The sequence below is a fragment of the Acromyrmex echinatior genome, chromosome 7, assembly GCF_024713525.1.
Source record: "Acromyrmex echinatior isolate Ae372 chromosome 7, ASM2471352v2, whole genome shotgun sequence".
Taxonomy (NCBI): domain Eukaryota; kingdom Metazoa; phylum Arthropoda; class Insecta; order Hymenoptera; family Formicidae; genus Acromyrmex; species Acromyrmex echinatior.
Genome location: NC_141858.1, coordinates 2,350,725 through 2,370,106, shown reverse-complemented (window position 1 = coordinate 2,370,106; position 19,382 = coordinate 2,350,725). Strand labels below are relative to the sequence as shown.

Here is a 19,382-nt window from a genome sequence, read left to right as displayed (position 1 = left end):
ATTTAAAAGTATATGCAACTAAAGTTTAACGTAGTTATTGCCTTTTTATGCAAATTTTAAGTCGCACGAATTGGGCAGTGATTAAATAATCAACAAAATTATTGTAAAGCAAAAACATGGCATATTGCATTAATTGCATCTTTGTAAACATATTCATAATATTAACTAATATATTATTTTAGATGTATATATATATGATAGAAATATGAAATATCTTTTTTTCTTTAGTGTTCCGTTAGTTAACATTCCATCACTTTTCATATTTTATAACAGATATTAAAATTCTATATTTTTTAACACATATAAAGCTAAAATGAATTTCATAAAAAAAGTTAACACACATTAAATAAATAAATATGACAACGGGAATGAAAGAACAGGCGAGCGAGAGAGAGAGAGAGACAGAGAGAGAGAGAGAGAGAGAGAGAGCAAAATTTAAGCTAAAGAAATAAAAAAAATTATTTTTAATCAAAAGAACATTGGTAATAAAAAAACAAAATTAAATAAATATATAAATATAAATAAGGATTTTCAATCTTAAACAATAAAATAAATATTCAGATAAGACTAATGAGAATTAAACACTGTAAAAGCGGAGAATTAGGAGATGCACATAATACTCAAGTGTTGATGGTTATCTTTATTTATTTTATCAAACATTTCGGCTCATTTTGGAGTCCTCTTCAGCGAATATAGTAACAAAAAATCTTCGATAACGTTTACTTTTAAACGACACGTCATGACGAACAGATACGATTTTATACTCAGAGGAACGACATATATTTAATATATATTATAACTTTCATTAATTTAATCTTAAAATTGTGAATCAATATTTCTGAACTTTGTTTTTCATTTTCCATTTAGTATATTGATTGCTGAATTTTTGCCAATCTGCAAGTGACTTGCTCTCAATGAAGAATTTTTTTGTTACTATATTCGCTGAGGAGGACTCCAAAGTGAGCCAAAACGTTCAATGAAATAAATAAAGATAACCATCAACACTTAAGTTGATAATAAATTAAGTACAAAAATAAATAAAGTGAAACAAACCTCAATTGAGATAACTCAAATAAATAAAATAATGCTTTGTTCAACCAGATACTGAATGTATCTATGTGTGGAATACGAATTATCAAGCTAAGCAAGCGGTCGCGCCGAAAAAAGAATAAGCGAGAATTTGTATTTATAATTCGTGAGAATAAATTTTGATTGTTTTTTAATTTGATTGGAATACAGTGTTATTTTTAATTCATTTATTTTTATTTTTTTGAATTAATCCAATTTAAGTATGATTATGTAATGGATTTATTTTCAAGGACGTAACCGGTACATCGGAACGATTGTCGCTCGGAAAGATATAGAAATGTATGCTCTTTTCATGATGTAAAATTTTAGAAAAAGAAACCTATTCGACGCATCGCCAGATACTTGTTTAGAATCAGTGGGAATAACCGTTTGCCTAGCGTTTGTTTATCGAGAAGGGCGAAGTGTGAAAAGATTTCCAATCCTAAAATTTTATGATAAATAAATTTTTTTTTCAATTAAATAATATACGTTTTAAAAACTTCGGATCCTTTTCACTATCAATACAAACTGAAGTCGGTCAAATATATTAATTTAACGAAGTCATTATAATTCCTGATACAATGCAATTCGATAATATGCAAGAAATCGAGATGTTAACTATTCGAACGTTGTAAATCATCTGTTGATAATATTTTATTCGTGCTTGGTGAAATTTAAAAACTATTCCTCCACTCCTCGTCATGCTCTCTCCGTGTTGCCTACAAATAAATCCGCCCCCGTATCTGCTGTTGAAATGACGACGAGCAATAGTAGGTGGGGACGAATAAAATTTCTGCGGGGGTACGTCGACCTAGCCGATAAAATCCTCGTTGGAGCGTCTGCCCGCCAATCCCGTGCGCGTCTGATAGTTACGTCCAACACGCGTCTCGGCTCGCCATTGGCCACAAACCCGCCCAGGGGTTGGTATCGATCATCCCTCATACAAACCCAACGCTTTTCATATATAAAGCGGCTTCCCCAGGGACATCGTCAATAGTTCAAATCCGCGTATTCTCTGTACGGACACTTTTGTTTGGACAATCGATTAATTGTAGGTGAATTAATCGAGGTAAAAAAATTAACGCAAAATTTGTCAGCATGTTATGGACGATTCCGAATTTTTTAAAAAAAGAAATTAAAGATATAGAAAATAAGTTGAGTCACGTTTAATGATTGTTAGTTAATACACTACGTGAGAATATAATTTGCGGGAATACTGACGACGAATGAGTTTGTGAAAACGTGCATTATGGCAAATCATCATTCCTCGTACGACTTTGAAGACAGAAGTCAAAGGATTCGCCATCGAGTCGGCACTGCGTCAAGACCTGCAGATTCCACTGTGGCTTGTACAAGGTATTATTTCTCTTATTTTCTCCTTTAGTTGGTTAACCATCTTGATGAATTAAAGAAATTCCAATTTTTATTCAACATATATAAATAACTAACTTTTATATAATTAAGCATAACAAAATGTGATGTTCTATTTATTCTACAATAAAAAAATTTTTGGTTAAAAATAGATTAATCAAAACTTTCTGATTAAATTTAGAATTTTATTCAAAATAAACGGAATTCTAACTGATAACAATACTTTTAGAAAAATTTATTAGAATTCTTATTTTTATCAGAATAATTGTATCAATCAAAATTCTAGTAGATTTAATCAGAAAATTCTGATTCGTCTATTTTACACCAGAATTACTATTTAATCCAATCAGACCGTTTTTCTCTCATAAATTCAATACTTCCAAGGGAGATACGATCATAATACCGATAATCGATCGATTGCCGAAATGACACTTTTTGCAGCATATTACAAAAAGACTTACAAATTGAATTGTTATATAAAAAGTTGAACATGTGGTAATAAGCGTGATAACGCAAATATTAATTTACAATTTCCAATGTTCATTTCAGTATAGGAAAGAATTACCGAATGGGTATCACATACACACTTAAACTATTTTTTATTGTACTTTCCATTTGGTATTGATTTGTACGCAAATGAATGTTGGAAATTGTAGATTAATATTTGGATTATCTTTCTTAAAAGTATTGAATTTATGAATGAAAGTAGTTAAAAATACAAGAATAATAAAAGAAATCATTATTAATTATTTTTACGTTCCTAATTTTAACAATTATCGTCAAAAACCAAATATTTATTCTTTATTAAATTACAATAATGAAATGTCAAAATATCGAAGTAAAATCTCTTAAACTCTTAAAATTATTTCGACAATTAACATTTATACTCATATCAATTATCAGTTTTATTATTTGTCAATTACTAGTCTTATCTTGTGGCGACATGATCTACGAAATTTCGTAGATCATATCGCCATATATATATATATATATATATAGATAAATATTATAAAAATATCGGTTTAATCATTATAATAATTGCAAATATATATGTATATACACACATATATATATATATATATATATATATATACATATATATATATACAATAAATGAAAAATATTCTATAAGTTTTTTTCTAAAAATATAAAATCATAATAAAATTGCATGCTTACATTACACAAGGTCACAACAACTTTTTTTAAAGAGAAACAGAATAAATGTTTCTTTTAGATTTTGAGTTGTTAAATCCGAATTCGTAAACCGTTTTGCCTCTAGTTTTTTAAATAATCGAAAAAAATTATGAAAAATTTGTGAAAATTAAAACATTTAACAAAATTCTAGTTATGGATTCTCGAAATTGAATTAATATAGAAAAATCAAGCAAATGAGAGTATGGTGCGATATTTGGTATACAAGCATTGATTACATGTGTAGATAAATTGTATTTTAACTTGCTTTACAAACGTTCAATCAACGTTTCAATCAACACTTGAGATTATCATCAGCGAAATCACAATGAGAAAAAGAAAGAGTTTCCATCTTCCTGTGTGTAAGACGAATCCTCACTCAGGTGCATAATTTTGAATTTTTCTCATGGTCCAAAACCGGTGATGATTACAAAATTGCAAATGCCAAATTGCAGATGTTAAACGATTATTATTTTAAAATAATGTCAGCTAAAGTTATACAGACTTATTTGAAAATAGGAACGCAAAATACAATAAATTGCAAAAATTAAAAGTTAGATTCCATATATCAAATTTCAAAAAGCAACGAGATACAATTAAAAATGTTAGTGTACTGTATCAGCGTCAGAATCGTTTGAAAAGATTATTTGTGCGTAAAACGAAGGTGAAAGTAAATAAATGAATACGTATACATTAGACTGAAAAGGAAAAAAAAATTTTTTTTTTTAATCAGTCTCAATTTCTATTTTATGCCAAAAGAACGTCCCTAAACTTTATCAAAAAATATTAAGATTTAGAGATCGCTAGTGAACGACTCTTAAATCAAAGTTTCGATTTTTTTAAATACATGTTTGATTTGATACAAAAATGGTTTAAATCGAATTATAAATGTGATACTGTATGTTTTTTTGATCGTTGAACACGATACAATCATTCATTTAGTTCTACGATATATGACTTAAAAAATACAGCCCAATTAATGTGAAAAATGATCAAATTTTCAATGATCAAGTTTAAAGTTGATTTTAGCAAGATTTCAAGCGTTCAAATGAGTCGTTACTCCTCTCAAATTGTAGATCTGTTCATCCAGAACAAGATTCAGTTGGAATTTTCCTGGGACTTCCTACAGGGCTTTTAAAAGTTGCATTTAGTTGGATTATAAACTATTTTTGCATCAAATCAAACATATTAAAGAAAATCGAAACTTTGATTTAAAAATTTTTCACTACCGACCTCTAAATCTTAATATTTTTTGATAAAAATTTAGGGTTGTTCTTTTAGCAAAATGGAAGCTTTTGAACTGAAAGACCGTTTAAAAAAACATTTTTTTTCTTGTCAGTCTAATATACAGGATGTTCTGTAAGTTTTGGCCAATTGTTTTTGTGTAGATAGAGCGGACTAAACTGAGTCGAAAAGTCCTCTACCATTTTGCAATTTTCACAATAGTTAACAAGATATTAATTATTAAATATTGCCAAACATTGGTTTTGAATAATTTTTCAAATACTAACAACTTTACAGAAAAACTGCAAGACAATATCATATCATTTATTATCTTCTTATAAAGTTCTGAAAATTTTTTCAGAATTTTTTAATACCGTATTTTCTAATGTTAATAAGAATAAGAAAATGCAGCACAAAAAGTCAATAAAAAATTCTGAAAAAATTCTTAGCGTTCTGTGAGAAGAAAATAAATAATTTTTGTCTCTCGCAATTTTTTTATAAAATTGATAGTATTTGAGTAAAAAATTATTCAAAATGTATCAAATTTTGACAATTTTTACTGATTAATATCTTGTTAACTATTGCGAAAAAATTGTAAAATAGAGAACTTCTCGACTCAGTTTAGTCCGCTCTATTTACACAAAAGCGATTGGCCAAAATTTACGAGACACTCTGTAAACAAAATAAAATGTTAGCAATCATGTAAAGTCACTAATAACACACATGAAATTTAAAACTCATTCAGAATATCTATGTACGCATGATTAAGACATTCAATATCTAATTGTAAATTTGAACTATTCTTTTGTAGTTTAATAAATAACATTTTGGATGTTTATTCAAAAATCTTTCAATATCTAGAATTTTTACGCTCATCAAATTCGTGATTGTGACCCACTATATGATCAGTGATTATCGATTGGAAGAGTGTTCTTATTTATATGATTATTGTATTCTGAAATCCTGATTCTTAGTTTCCTATATGTTTGCTCTACGTGATTACGTTACAATTATTACATAAAATTTAATAAACTACGTTTTTCTTTAATTCATTTCACATCTTTGTGGACTTTAATAAACCTATTCATTTTTTGAGACTATAAAAAGCTAGTTTAACATTTAAATCTGTCGTTATGTTTTTAAATTTTTTTTATATGTTCTGAACATACGGAATCGTAATCCATGTAATATTTCCTTTATTGTCATTATCTGTCATTATTTTTGTCATTATTTTGTTTGAAGATTTGTTTGTAACAAAGAGATTTTAAGCGTTCATTTAAATATTAAAAATGAAATCTAGTCATTATTTAGTAATATTTCAATGATAAAAGTAATATTCTTATAATATTGTCATGAAATTTTGCAAGTAAGGAGGAAGGCTCTACTAGTCATTATGACGCCCCTTTTCTGTGAAACAGAATGCGGAAAAGAATATCATAATAAATTTAAATATTTTCCTGAAAAGGTTGGTTTGTGAAACCAATCAAATTCCAACGTACAGTCATTATTAATAATTATAACGTCCAAATAGTTTAAAATATTTCCGCCAATTTCTGCTGTAAATTGGAATCTCGAATAAAATGAAATAAATATATTAACCCTTAAAAACACTTTGATCTCTTTTGTAATGTAAACGCCACACTTGGAATGACATTTCCAAGCCAACTTTGATTATTCAGAACATTCATAAAAATGAACATATTAACAAAAATTTTAATCTAATCACCAGACAGTAAGGAGTATAACAGTATCAAAAAAATGTACGTATTTTTATCAATAAAAAAGTTATAAAGTAAACAATAATTTCGAAAAAAAACACATTTTATTTAAAAATTTTTATTTTTCGTACGTAAATTACAAAAATATTTTAAATATGCATTTTGGAAAGTAGAAACCTCGAAAAAAATACTGCATTATTGTCTTTTATTGCGTTATTATCTTTTAAAAAGTATAATTATTTAAAAGGACAAAAATGAAAAAAATTTGAAATTTATTTTAGAAAGAAAACATATATTTTCTGTTGTTGAATAATAAATTGAAATAAAAATGAACCGAATATGTAAATTTCTAAAATTAATTGGCATAAAAAATATTTATTATAATTATAAGTAATTATATTACATAAATGATTACACACACACACACACGCACACACGCATGCACGCACGCAGTGTCCCGTTTTAAAAAATTGAAATATCTCGAAAACATTGCGTAAATTAAATCTAACAATGTCTCAGACAAAATTTTTTGAGTTCGAAAGAAATATAAGATGGTATTATTGGTTTGACTTTGGATAGCATTATCAAAATCAGGGAAAGGTTTCTTTGAATTTTTTTGACGGAATCCTTGACGCTTTTCATTACGTATTCTTGTAGCTTATCTCGAGAGCTTTTCAAAACATTATAACAAAATATTTTTTCATTAAGTACTTTTTGAGTTATAAGACTTGAAGATTACAATACTGTCGGCATTAGCATTAATTACTCAAGGTGTCTGACGAACGGCTAAAACCTCTTAAATGTTCAGGATCATGGATAACATTTATCAAGATAAAGGCCATTAGAACAAAAATATATTATAACTTACGTTGATTATACCAGCAAAGAGATTATTTTAAATGTCACACTTGGATATATGATACCCATGGCAATTTTCAATGCTTGGTATTTCCTGAAATAAATTCCTCGTAGCAAATTATCTAGAGTTTTATGGAATATAAAGATAAAATAAAAAAACATAAATAAGAAGGAGCATACAGTCACATATGCAAGATGTTTATCGCACAAGTCATATATTTAAAAATTTTACATTTAAACGTTACGCGACCATCATCAATATAATAAAGAAAATGTGAAATGTTAAATACTAAAGTTGCGCATTAAGATGTCAAAATAGAAAAATTTTTCGAAAATTAATCCTCTTTTCCTGATCTTTTTGACAATGAGATTAAAACTTATTTCTTATATATTATATTTGTAAGTTAAATACGGAATTACCAGATTTTGATAAAAACAAATTTCTATATATAAATTATTGTCATTTAATTAATTTATTCAGTGTAATTATTTATACAAAACCCGTGTTTCCACAACTATCAAATTTAATGCGATGCTATTAGGTATGAAGAATATTAACTTAAATGGAAAAATTTTTTAATTCGATGGTAAGACTGCTTTGTACGAAAGTTTATGTAATTACAATGACATTGTCAGTGATTTTCGACAGTATTTATATATATTGAAGGAAAGGAGAGGGAAATCGATAGGTAGGGATAATATATTGGTAAAGGGAAACTATCTTTTAATTATCGGCATAATTAAAATAATCTCGGGAAAGCGCGATGTATCACTTTGTTTGTTTAATTCTGACTCTTACTTCTTTATGTGTATCATTTCTGATATGACTCTTTTAAAGTAATTAGTGATATTTCGGAATCTATAATTTTGGTGTTGTTCCAATCAATTTTATGATGATATATATTCTAGCTGGTGCTAGGAAATTACAAATATTGTATTATAAGGGTATTGTTTCTTAATGGGAATCAATACGTAAGAATACTACATTATAATTAAAAGAATTTTTAAATGCAGTCTCTATTGTTCTAAACTTTATTTTTCAAATTTAACGAAGTAATTTTTAAACAAACTTATGGTTTGTCCATATATCTCCTCTCTCTCTTATTTTTGCCAATTGCGTAATACAAGATTTAGAAAATGACATTTTTAAAACATTGAAAAACATTGACGTTTTCGATTTCTTTTTACTATCGATATGTTGACGATATTATATTAGCTGATAAAAAAAGAAATTGAAACAATTTTGTGCATGTTCAATTCATATTATGAAAGAATACAGTTTACTGTGAAATGCGATGATGGAGGAATTAGTTTTTTGAAACTATTATATTAATGTTAAACTATTAATTGATAACGAAACTATTATTTTTGATAATAATAAAATCCTACAAATTCAGGCAGGTATTGAAACTTTAATTCTGATCATCCGATCAAACATAAGAATATTATTGGATAACTAAACAGAATTTTAATCCTTGCACATCCAAAATTTTATGAAAAAAAAAATTTATTCATTAATTAACACTTTTTAAAATAATGTTATCTATTAGAAGGCTTCTTTTTTAATATCAACAATAGAAAAGCACTGATTTAAAAATAATTTTGATAACATCAAAATTAATGATAGCGCCATTTCTGACTTCATGGAAAATAAGAAGTTTTTTATTGTTCTATACTTTAAAAATGTTTCAAAAAAACATAACACATAAATTCAAGTTTAATATTTCATATAAACAGTTGAACTCTTTAATTCGATTCATTAAAATTGAAAAAGATAAAATTAAAAAAGAAGAACGTTCATATTGTCTATCAAATTAATTGTTCTGATTGTAATGCTTCTTACGTTAGTCAAACTAAACGGAAATTTAATACTCGTTTGAAAGAACACAAAGCCGAAATTAAAAAACCTTCTAATACAAAATCTGTAATTTCCCAGCACCAGCTAGAACACGATCACAGAATTAATTGGGACAACACAAAAATTATAGATTCAGAAATATTATAAAAGAATGATATCAGAATGAAGCATAAAGAAGCAAGAGTCAGGATTAAACAAACAAAGTGATACATCGCACTTTCCCGAGATTTTTATGCCGATAGTTAAAAAATAGTTCTCTTTCACCAATATACTATCCCCATCTATCGATTCCCCTCTCCTTTCCTTCAATATATATGAATACTGTCGAAAATCGCTGACAATGTCATTATAATTATATAAATTTTTTTACAAAGCAGTCTTTCCATCTAATTAAAAAAATTTTTCCATCAAGTTAATATTCTTCATATCTAATAGCATCGCATTATATTTGATAGTTGTGGAAACACGAATAAGTTTTGTATAAGTAATTACATTGAACAAATTAATTAAATGACAATAACTTATATATAGAAATTTATTTTTATCAGAATCCCGTATTTAACTTACAAGTATCAAGAAATAAATCTTAATCTCACTATCAAACAGGATTCAAGAAAATAGGATTGCCGAAAAATTTTTTGTATTTCGACATGTGCAATTTAACATTTCACATTTTCTTTATTGTACCGATTATGATCACGACTTGACCGAAACGTTTACATATGAAATTTTTTAATACATGTCTTGTACGATAAATCTTGCGTATGCTCCTTCTTATTTGTATTTTTATATTATCGAGCCATTTCTAATAATTTTTTAAAGATAATAAATTTTAAAGATAAAACCATAAATCTTATTTTTTGACTCGAAATGGTAATCACATTTCAAAAACAAAAAGTTCTAATCTTGGAAATAAAATGGTGTATGCCATACCCAAAAGTGTTTTTAAGGGTAAAGTACTTTAGTAGTCATATTAAAAGGAACAGCAGTGGCAATATCGCCAACGTATCTGTCAACGTAAAATTGAATTGTAAACTTTAATGTTTTTAGGACTCTCATCTCTAAATCTTGTAACATTGAGTTCGCAATCACCGGAGACAAAAGTGATCCCATGAGTAAATCATATGTTTGTCTGTATATATCCCCATTAAATATGAAACTCGAATTAAAAATGAATTTAAAAACGATGATAAATTCATCTTTTGAAATATTACAATCTCTGGATATATAGTATTAGGCCATCTACTAGAGATGCTTTCAAAGTCTAGATCAAACGTTACATTAGTGAAAAGTGAAATAACATCATGTGATATAATTAGTGTCAATCTTAACATCAGATAATTTTTCACTAGGTCGAAGCTATCTTTCACATAGAAGTTTCAAGAACATTATAAATAAATTTATGTAAAAAGGTAAAATATTTAAGGAAAGTAAATTAATATTAAAATGATCGCAGAACTTTTAAGTATATTTTTATAAGTTAAATATAGTGTAAGAAACAAAAAAATTTGGCTTTAATAATGTTAAGCATTATAGTCTAGGATCATAAAACAAATCATAAAACAAATTGGTGTAAAGTGCCATTGTGCAAAAGTCAGGCAATCTGCGTGAGTCATGGAAATTTCTTTCAAAAATGGATATTGTAATTGTTACTGCATTTTCCAAAATTAACAATTAGAATATCAATTTTTGAAATTAAAAGATTCTATTACTCATGCATATTGCCTAACTCTTTGTTGCAAATATTTCAATTTTTACAGATTTTCCATTGTTTTTTTTATTATCTAAAAAACTGGACGTGATGAAGCAAAATGGTATAAATTGGTTTTTTATAAATGGTTTATAAATTCGGATTCAAATTCGGATAAAAAATTTATAAGAAATATTTTTCTAATTTGTATTTCCCTCCAAAATTTTTTGTAGTCATATGTTATTATCAGCAACATAAATTGATCAAAAATTAATATCAGACATATCTGTTTTTTTTTAAATATTGCTATCACACAAATAAGATGTAACCTAATAATTTTTCATGGAAAGAATTTCACGGAACTTTCTATACAAAACGATGCATTTTTCAAGTTGAAAATCCGTGTCCAAATTCATTTTATTAGGATACTAAAAATTGCAATACACATCACTATTGCTGTATCAGATTGTTTCTCATCTTACTAATGAAGTGAATGGATTTAGACACGGAGATAACCCATGAAACATCTATTCATACAGCACAGAACGTTGAAAAAATGATGCTAAGATGTTGCAGTGTTGAATGTTGAAGTATCAATGTTTTATCAATGTTGCATCTATATTGATTCTTCTACATTGATTGTTAATGATTGTTGAAATAATGTTGAAATAATATTGAAACAATGGTGAAACAATATTGAACAAATTTAATCACAATCCATACAGCATAGAATTTGTAGCAATATCGCTGCAGTGACGCTGCAATATTGTTCCAACATGCAATATTGCTGTAATGTTGTAGAATTGTTGTTGCAACTTTTGTTCTGTAGAGGAAGTTGAATTTTTATTGATTTTCCCACATTGCTTGTTAATGTTGCTGCAACGTTAAAACGACATTGAAGAAATTATATATCGAAATCTATTTTATTTTATAAAAAATGAAATGTCGTGTAAATAGAAAATTTAAATCAATTAAATTGATCTTTTAACCTCTCATGGTCCTTCTGGGTCAAAATGATCCGAGCATCTTTCACGCTAGATTTCAGAACCTGATATCGAAAGAACGTGTATCCGTCATCGACTGGAGGTTTGAAGTTTTAACTATCAATAGAGATGCTTAGCTTTTTAATCGGATCATTAATATGCGTCTAGAAGCTATTCGCGCAAAAAGCGTTCTTTTTCTCAAAACGTCAGCAAGAGTGACTAACACGTCGTTTTCGTGAAACTAATTTATAATTTATATTTTTGCATTAAATTGCAAAATAAACAAAATGTGGATTGTGTCCTTCCAGTAAAAATTAAAAAAACGATGAGGAAAGAATGTGTCTACGAACCATGTGTGTGATAAACACTCTCTAAATCTGAATCAGTGGATAATCTATTGAAGTGTTATACTTGATACTGAATTATCAGCATATTATATTAGCACATTTAGCTAATCACTGATTTGAATAATCAGTGAAATTTAAAAAAAAAGAATTTTGAGCGTTATATAGTTAAAATACCGATATTTGCATGTACTATTATATTAGCACATTATAATTCCAATCTTACAATATAACATATAATAACATATATGTTGAATGCGCTATATTTGTACACGAGTCAAGCTCGAGCAGCCGGAGCGAGCAGACGTGTTTGTTTACTTTGCTTCGCTGTGCTGCGTCGCTTCGCTGTACAGCTAACTATAGAATTAGACGCTCGAACGTGTGTTAAATATAAGTTTAAGAGAGAAATTAAATAATTAACATATTTGGCCTATGGCCTCAAACGAAACTAGATCTTCTCCAGTTAGAAGAAATTCAAGTGAATCTGTAGAACAGCAATGGCAACCATCTGCCAAAAAAAAACGAATAAGAAGCAGTCCTGGCGAAACTACGGCCAAAAAACGCCAAACACACATCAAGGACTATTGGTTAAATAAAACAATAATCTCTGAAAATCCGTTCAATCCACTTGCCAAATATGAAGAAACGGAAAATAATATCCAGAAAGTAGATGTAGAGAGAGTCGCCAGGTCACCTCCAATATTTGTTAGTGGAGTCGAGGACATCGGACCGCTTGCGAAATTGCTAGATGAAATCGACGGCAAAAACTATAGCCTGAAAATTCTGGCCAATAACCAAGTAAAAATCCTGCCTAGCAAGTCAGAAAAATATCTACCAATCATCGAAGGCTTGAAAAAGAAAGACAGAATTTTACACCTATCAAAGAAAGCAGGATAAATCCTATAAAGCGGTTTTAAGAAACATGCACCCATCAACGGATCTTGAAGATTTAAAAGCTGCCATCGAAGAATATGAACATAAAGTAATTAGAATTACAAATATACGAGAAAGAATTACACAAAAATCTCTACCATTATTCATAATAGAGATTGAACCTAAAGATAATAACAAATCTATTTATAATATCGATAAGCTACTGAATATAATTGTCAGCTTCGAACCACTTCGCAAAAAAAGGGAGATTCCTCAATGCCAGAAATGCCAAGGTTACGGTCACACAAAAAACTATTGTTTTAAAAGCCCGGTATGTGTAAAATGTGCAATGAATCATCTTACTCTTGATTGCCCAACAAAAGGGAAAATTAAAGAAGTCAAATGTGCTAACTGTGACGGAAATCACCCAGCAAGTTATAAAGGCTGTTTAGTGCGAAAACAATTACAACAAAAATTATACCCTACGTTAAAAGAAAAATCTGCAAATCTACAAACCCAGAACCAGCTACAAAGCCTTAACTGCTTCGTTAAACCAAATACAACGTACGCGAGCGCTGTGAGACCCGACCATAAACAATATACAACAAATATTACTCAGCCTCAAATAGGAACACAAACGATAATAAATACATCAGTAACAGCAACAAGTAAACTCGAACAAATGTTGACTCAGCTCATGAGTCGAATGGACACAATGCTAAATTTACTTACAAGCTTAATAAACAAAATTCAATAAGGAAAATCGTGATGTAAATATATCTGGAATGCAAATGGCTTAGCTCAAAGAGTATTGGAAGTTAAGAAGTTCTTAATTGACCAAAAAATCGATATTATGCTGATATCAGAAACACACTTCACAAATAAAAATTATATAAAAATACCAAATTATACCATTTACGATACCAAGCATCCTAGTGGAAGAGCGCAAGGTGGTACAGCAAGGTGGGACAGCCGTCATTATAAAAACGACTATTAAACACCATTTAGCTGGAATAAACGAAGATGAATTTATACAAGCTACCAATGTAACTCTGAATGATCGGGTAGGGTCCTTTACAGTTTCAGCTGTATACTGTCCACTTAAGCATTCAATAAAAATGGAGTTGTTTCAAAAATTCTTCAAAAGCCTGGGCCACCTCTTCATCGCTGCAGGAGATTTCAATGCTAAACACCCGTGGTGGGGGTCTCATTCCTTGACACCTATCCCACGAGAATGTCAACTATATGCAACACTACAGGCAGAAAACTTAACTCCAATTTCAACCGGAGAGCCCACCTACTGGCCCTCAGATTTAAAGAAATCCCCTGATCTGCTTGATTTTGCAATCATAAAAAGTATCGATCCAAAATGTTTTATCGCTAAATCATGTCTGGACCTTTCATCAGATCATTCACCGGTTATTATCACGTTTACTCGACAAATTACTATGTCACAAAAAATACAATACCTATATAATGGGAAAACCAATTGGACAAAATACAAGCTATATTTAGATAAAAATCTAAATTGCAACATTCCACTTAAGAATCCCACTGAACTAGAAAACGCAATTGAAGGATTCAACACAATAATCCATGAGGCAGTTAACGAAGCTACTCCAACAGTCGCTCTTTTAAAAAAAATCTCAAAATATATCTAAAAATATTCAAACAAAAATTCAAGAGAAAAGGCAATTACGAAAAACATGGCAAATCACGCGAACTAAATCAAATAAAACAAAACTAAACAAAATAACAAAAGAACTTAAATCCTTACTTATTACAGAGAAAAACAAGTCCATTCAAAATTATCTCGAACAATTAACTGCCACCGAAGCAACAAACTATTCTTTATATAAAGCTACAAAAAGACTGAAACAACCTCAGCTACATATTCCACCAATCAAAAAGAATAACGAGAAATGGGCAAGAAGCGATTTTGAAAAAGCTTATGCCTTTGCTGAACACCTGCATGAAGTGTTCCAGCCAACAGCTCAAGAAATAACTGATCAAGAGGAAAAGGAACTAATTAGTTATGAAGAAATCCCTGTCCAAAAAGAACTACTAACAATAAAAGTCAAGACTAAGGAAGTGCTACAAATTCTAAAATCTCTTCAGAATAAAAAATCATCAGGCTATGACAACATTAGTGGTAAATTAATTAAGGAATTATCCCCTAAAGGTATCCGATTTCTCGCTATATTAATAAATGCTGTTTTTCGCTTGTGCCACTTCCCCAGTCAGTGGAAAGTAGCGCAAATAATATTAATTGGAAAACCGGGTAAAAACCCGGATCTTCTCACATCATATAGACCAATAAGCTTACTGCCTGTCATGTCTAAGATTTGCGAAAAACTCTTGCTGAACAAAATAAATCCAATTGTCTTATCCAAAAAACTAATCCCGGATCACCAATTCGGCTTCCGCAACCATCATGCAACAATCGAGCAAGTCCACCGACTAACTAGTAAAATCAAAGAGGTCTTCGAAAATAAAGAATACTGTACCATTGCCTTTCTAGATGTGGCACAGGCTTTTGACAAGGTGTGGCATAAAGGTTTGCTATACAAATTAAATAGAATGTTTCCAAATAATATATATCAATTACTGTACTCATATCTAACTAAAAGGACTTACCAAGTTAAAATAAACCAAACTGTCACAAAACTCTTTTCAATAAATGCTGGAATCCCCCAAGGTAGCGTCTTGGGTCCAACCTTATACCTACTTTACACAGCTGATTTACAACAATGCAAGAAATCACTACAGCAACATACGCTGATGATATTGCGGTACTCGTAAGCCACCCCAGCCCTGAAGTGGCAGTTGAAGTCTTGCAAAAATATCTTGATGTTGCAAGTGCGTGGTTTAAGCAATGGAGAATAAAAATTAATGAGACAAAGTCAACTCATGTAACATTCACACTCCGGAAAACATCGTGTCCCTCTTTATACCTTAATAAAACAAAAATACCGCAAAGAAATGATGTTAAGTACCTGGGGATACACATTGATCGTCGGCTGACCTGGAGCACCCATATCTGGGCCAAACGTAAACAGCTAAACTTGAAATTGAGACAGATGTACTGGTTACTGGGAAACCAATCAAAGTTAACGATTGAAAACAAAATACTTATTTACAAAAGCATTCTTAAACCTGTATGGACATACGGCATTCAACTTGGGGATCAGCTTCACATTCTACTATTGATATTTTAGAACGTTTTCAATCAAAAACCCTAAGACAACTTGTCAATGCACCTTGGTTTGTACCAAATGATATAATCAGGGAAGATCTAAAAATTCCTACCGTAAAAGAGGAAATAAGAACTCACTACAACAAATACATACGCAGACTTAAGGATCATCCGAATCGGTTAGCAGCTGGGATTAACAAAGTAACTCCTAAGAACTCAAGACTTAAAAGAAATAGAAATATAATTATCTAACATGGTTTTATTGTAAAAAGTATTGTAATACTTTCTCTGTAAAAGTATTAACCATTGGGTGAATACTTACATGCTCTTTGTTAACTGTAGAAAATTTACTTATTGTCAAGTTAGACAGATTGTAAATAAAAGCGGGGTTTAAAAAAAAAAACACTGAAGCAAGGTTTGCTAAAGATTAGGGATATTATATTTCATTAATTAATTAACATATAACATGGCATATTTGATACTAAATCGGTGATTATCTACTGATTCAGATTTAGAGAGAAGACTCTATTTGTTTACTGAGATTGCTGTGGCGAAGAGTAACGTTTTCTATATTTTTTGTATTTTATGTTTCTTACTTATATTCGTTTCAGTATTAATAATAATAATAACTTTTATATTAATAATAACTTAAACTAATAATAAATAGCCTTTTATATGAATTTAACATCTTTTTACATCTAAAAAACGATCATCTTCTTTCTTCAAAATAAATACCTTTTCTGAAATGCATATAACCATACTATACTTTTTTTAAAGTATATAATCTCAAGAATACTAGACTGAAACTGCATTTGAAAATTAAAATTAAAAAATTATGATTTTTAAGTAAAAAGGTACATTTTTCCGAAGTTAACATGTTTACGGCTTTTTTGAATGTTAAAAATAATTTTTTTCTTAAAACGCGATTTTTTCACTTTCTTAAAGGATGAAATTATACACTATAGTATATTATTATAGTATATTGAAATCATTAGAAGTGATACTATTAATTTGGTAACACTTTAAGATGGTTTAAGTCATTTTAACTCAGAGTAACCATTGTGTGCCTTATTTGAAGTGTGACCATTAAGGATTAATGGAAGTCTAAACAATATATGTTTTTGCGGGAATCGGCCGTGCGTGCAGAATGTTAGCACATATAATATTGTTTGAACAGTCCGTTGCGCGATGTCGACTCGTGACTTGTGCATATTGTTCCTACAGGGTGATTAAAATAAACGTTTATCCTTGAAATATTATGTTCCTGATTTAATTTCAAGATCTTTATTTTGTCAAAATTTTGTCTGAAGCTTAGTTATCAAATTATAAGAGGAAATAGTTCGCGAATGATGGAACACTTAGAGAAGGTAGCCAGGGGCGGCGAAACTCCACATCGAACGCAAAACGGAGGATCCTCGTTGTGATCAGACGACCGCTACACATGTGTGAGCATGCATATGCGATCGTATTTACCTCTCCCCTCTCTCTTTCTCTCTCTCTTAGACACACACACACACACACACACATCCACCAACGCGCGCACGTACGCACGCACAAATTTATTGTACCTTAAAAATTCGATGACTTCATTTGCTGCCCAGCAAACGAGAACGGATTGAAATGAATTGAAATGGATTCAGATTTTCAGAAATATGATTCACGAATGTTAAAATGAATGTTTTTCAATCCTGAATGCATTTTTATTCATTTATAGGAATTGCATGGAGCATATCTCTATGTCTTTCAATTTAAAAATAATATTAGCTTTTTCTGTGCATTATGAATACTGTTCAATTTCAAATTTTGAATAGGAAATGCAGTTTTTCAATAAAATTGCATCCAATTAAATACAATTGAATCCAATTAAATTCAAAAAAAGTATTCGCTATTTAAAATACGCATTCGGATAAAAAAAAATTTTAATCCATTTTAATCCATTCTCGTTTGTTGGGAAACACAACGCGTTTACTCGACGATAGCATGCAATTGACTGATTTAAATAGTGAATCTGTTAGTTAATTACTATGAATAACTGCCAATTAATTATACGTCGACCGCAAATTACTCAAAGAAAGAAGCACACGATTATTCACTAACACACAATGCGTTACTCAACGATAGCAAGCAGTCGATCGATATTGTTGATTATATTTCTACTAGCACTGACGAAACATGGAGATTATATAGTTAAAATCTCACACCGCGGCAAATTTGAAACAGAGTGTATTGTACTCAGTGCTACGAATACCTCGAAGCGTGATTGACTGATTAATAAGGACAAAAAATGTATGTTTCGAAGTATTCGTAGCGTCAAGTGAACTAGCATCATAAAGAAAAAATCAATTTCTTACAACATTATATAAAATGTAAGAAACAATGTTGATATCGACCGATATCAATCGACTTGCTATTAAAATCAGTCAATTGCATGCTATCGTCGAATAAACACATTATTTGTTTCTTTCTTTGAATAATTTTCGGTCACCTATGCTAATTGACAATGATTAATAATTATGAACCATACATGATAGATGGTAATAAAATAGATACTTAACTGATAGAGATATGTTAGTAAATTTCTTCAAGCGAATGAATAATTTGTATGTCAATTGTGCGTAAATATTTCGAAATGATACGTTTTATATGGAATCTATACGAAGTATTGATTAATTACTCAATCAGTGTGCATTCTGTGTCGGGAACATGTATGTAAATTAATTTGCAAAAGGAATGGAAGTTTAATTAACATAAATATGTCATTTGGAACTGTACGTGATCCGAAATGCAAGTTTTTCTTTAATTTCAAGCAGTAAATAAAGTCATCGAATTTCTACAAGGTAAATTTGTGCGTGCGTGCGTTGTGTGTGTGTGTGTGTGTGTATGTGTGTGGTGTGTGCGTGCTGAGAGAGAGAGAGAGAGAGAGAGAGAGAGAGAGAGAGAGAGAGTAAATGCGATTACATATGCATACTCTCACATGTGTAGCGGTCGTCTGATCGCAATGAGGATCT

At 29.7% G+C, this 19,382-nt stretch overlaps 1 protein-coding gene across 7 annotated transcripts in view; it reads left to right on the top strand.

The window, feature by feature from the left end:
* Positions 1-940: 940 nt before the first annotated feature.
* Positions 941-19,382, top strand: part of LOC105144482 (48 related 2) — a 235,328-nt gene continuing 216,886 nt past the window's right edge. The window contains exon 1 of one of the 7 annotated variants that reach the window (XM_087408215.1): positions 941-2,424. In XM_087408215.1, coding sequence (XP_087264341.1) covers positions 2,318-2,424 — 107 coding nt within the window. In that variant the 5' untranslated portion in view covers positions 941-2,317. The remainder of the gene's footprint in view (positions 2,425-19,382) is intronic. The other 6 variants (XM_087408214.1, XM_087408211.1, XM_087408210.1 and 3 more) reach the window with 6 other exon arrangements.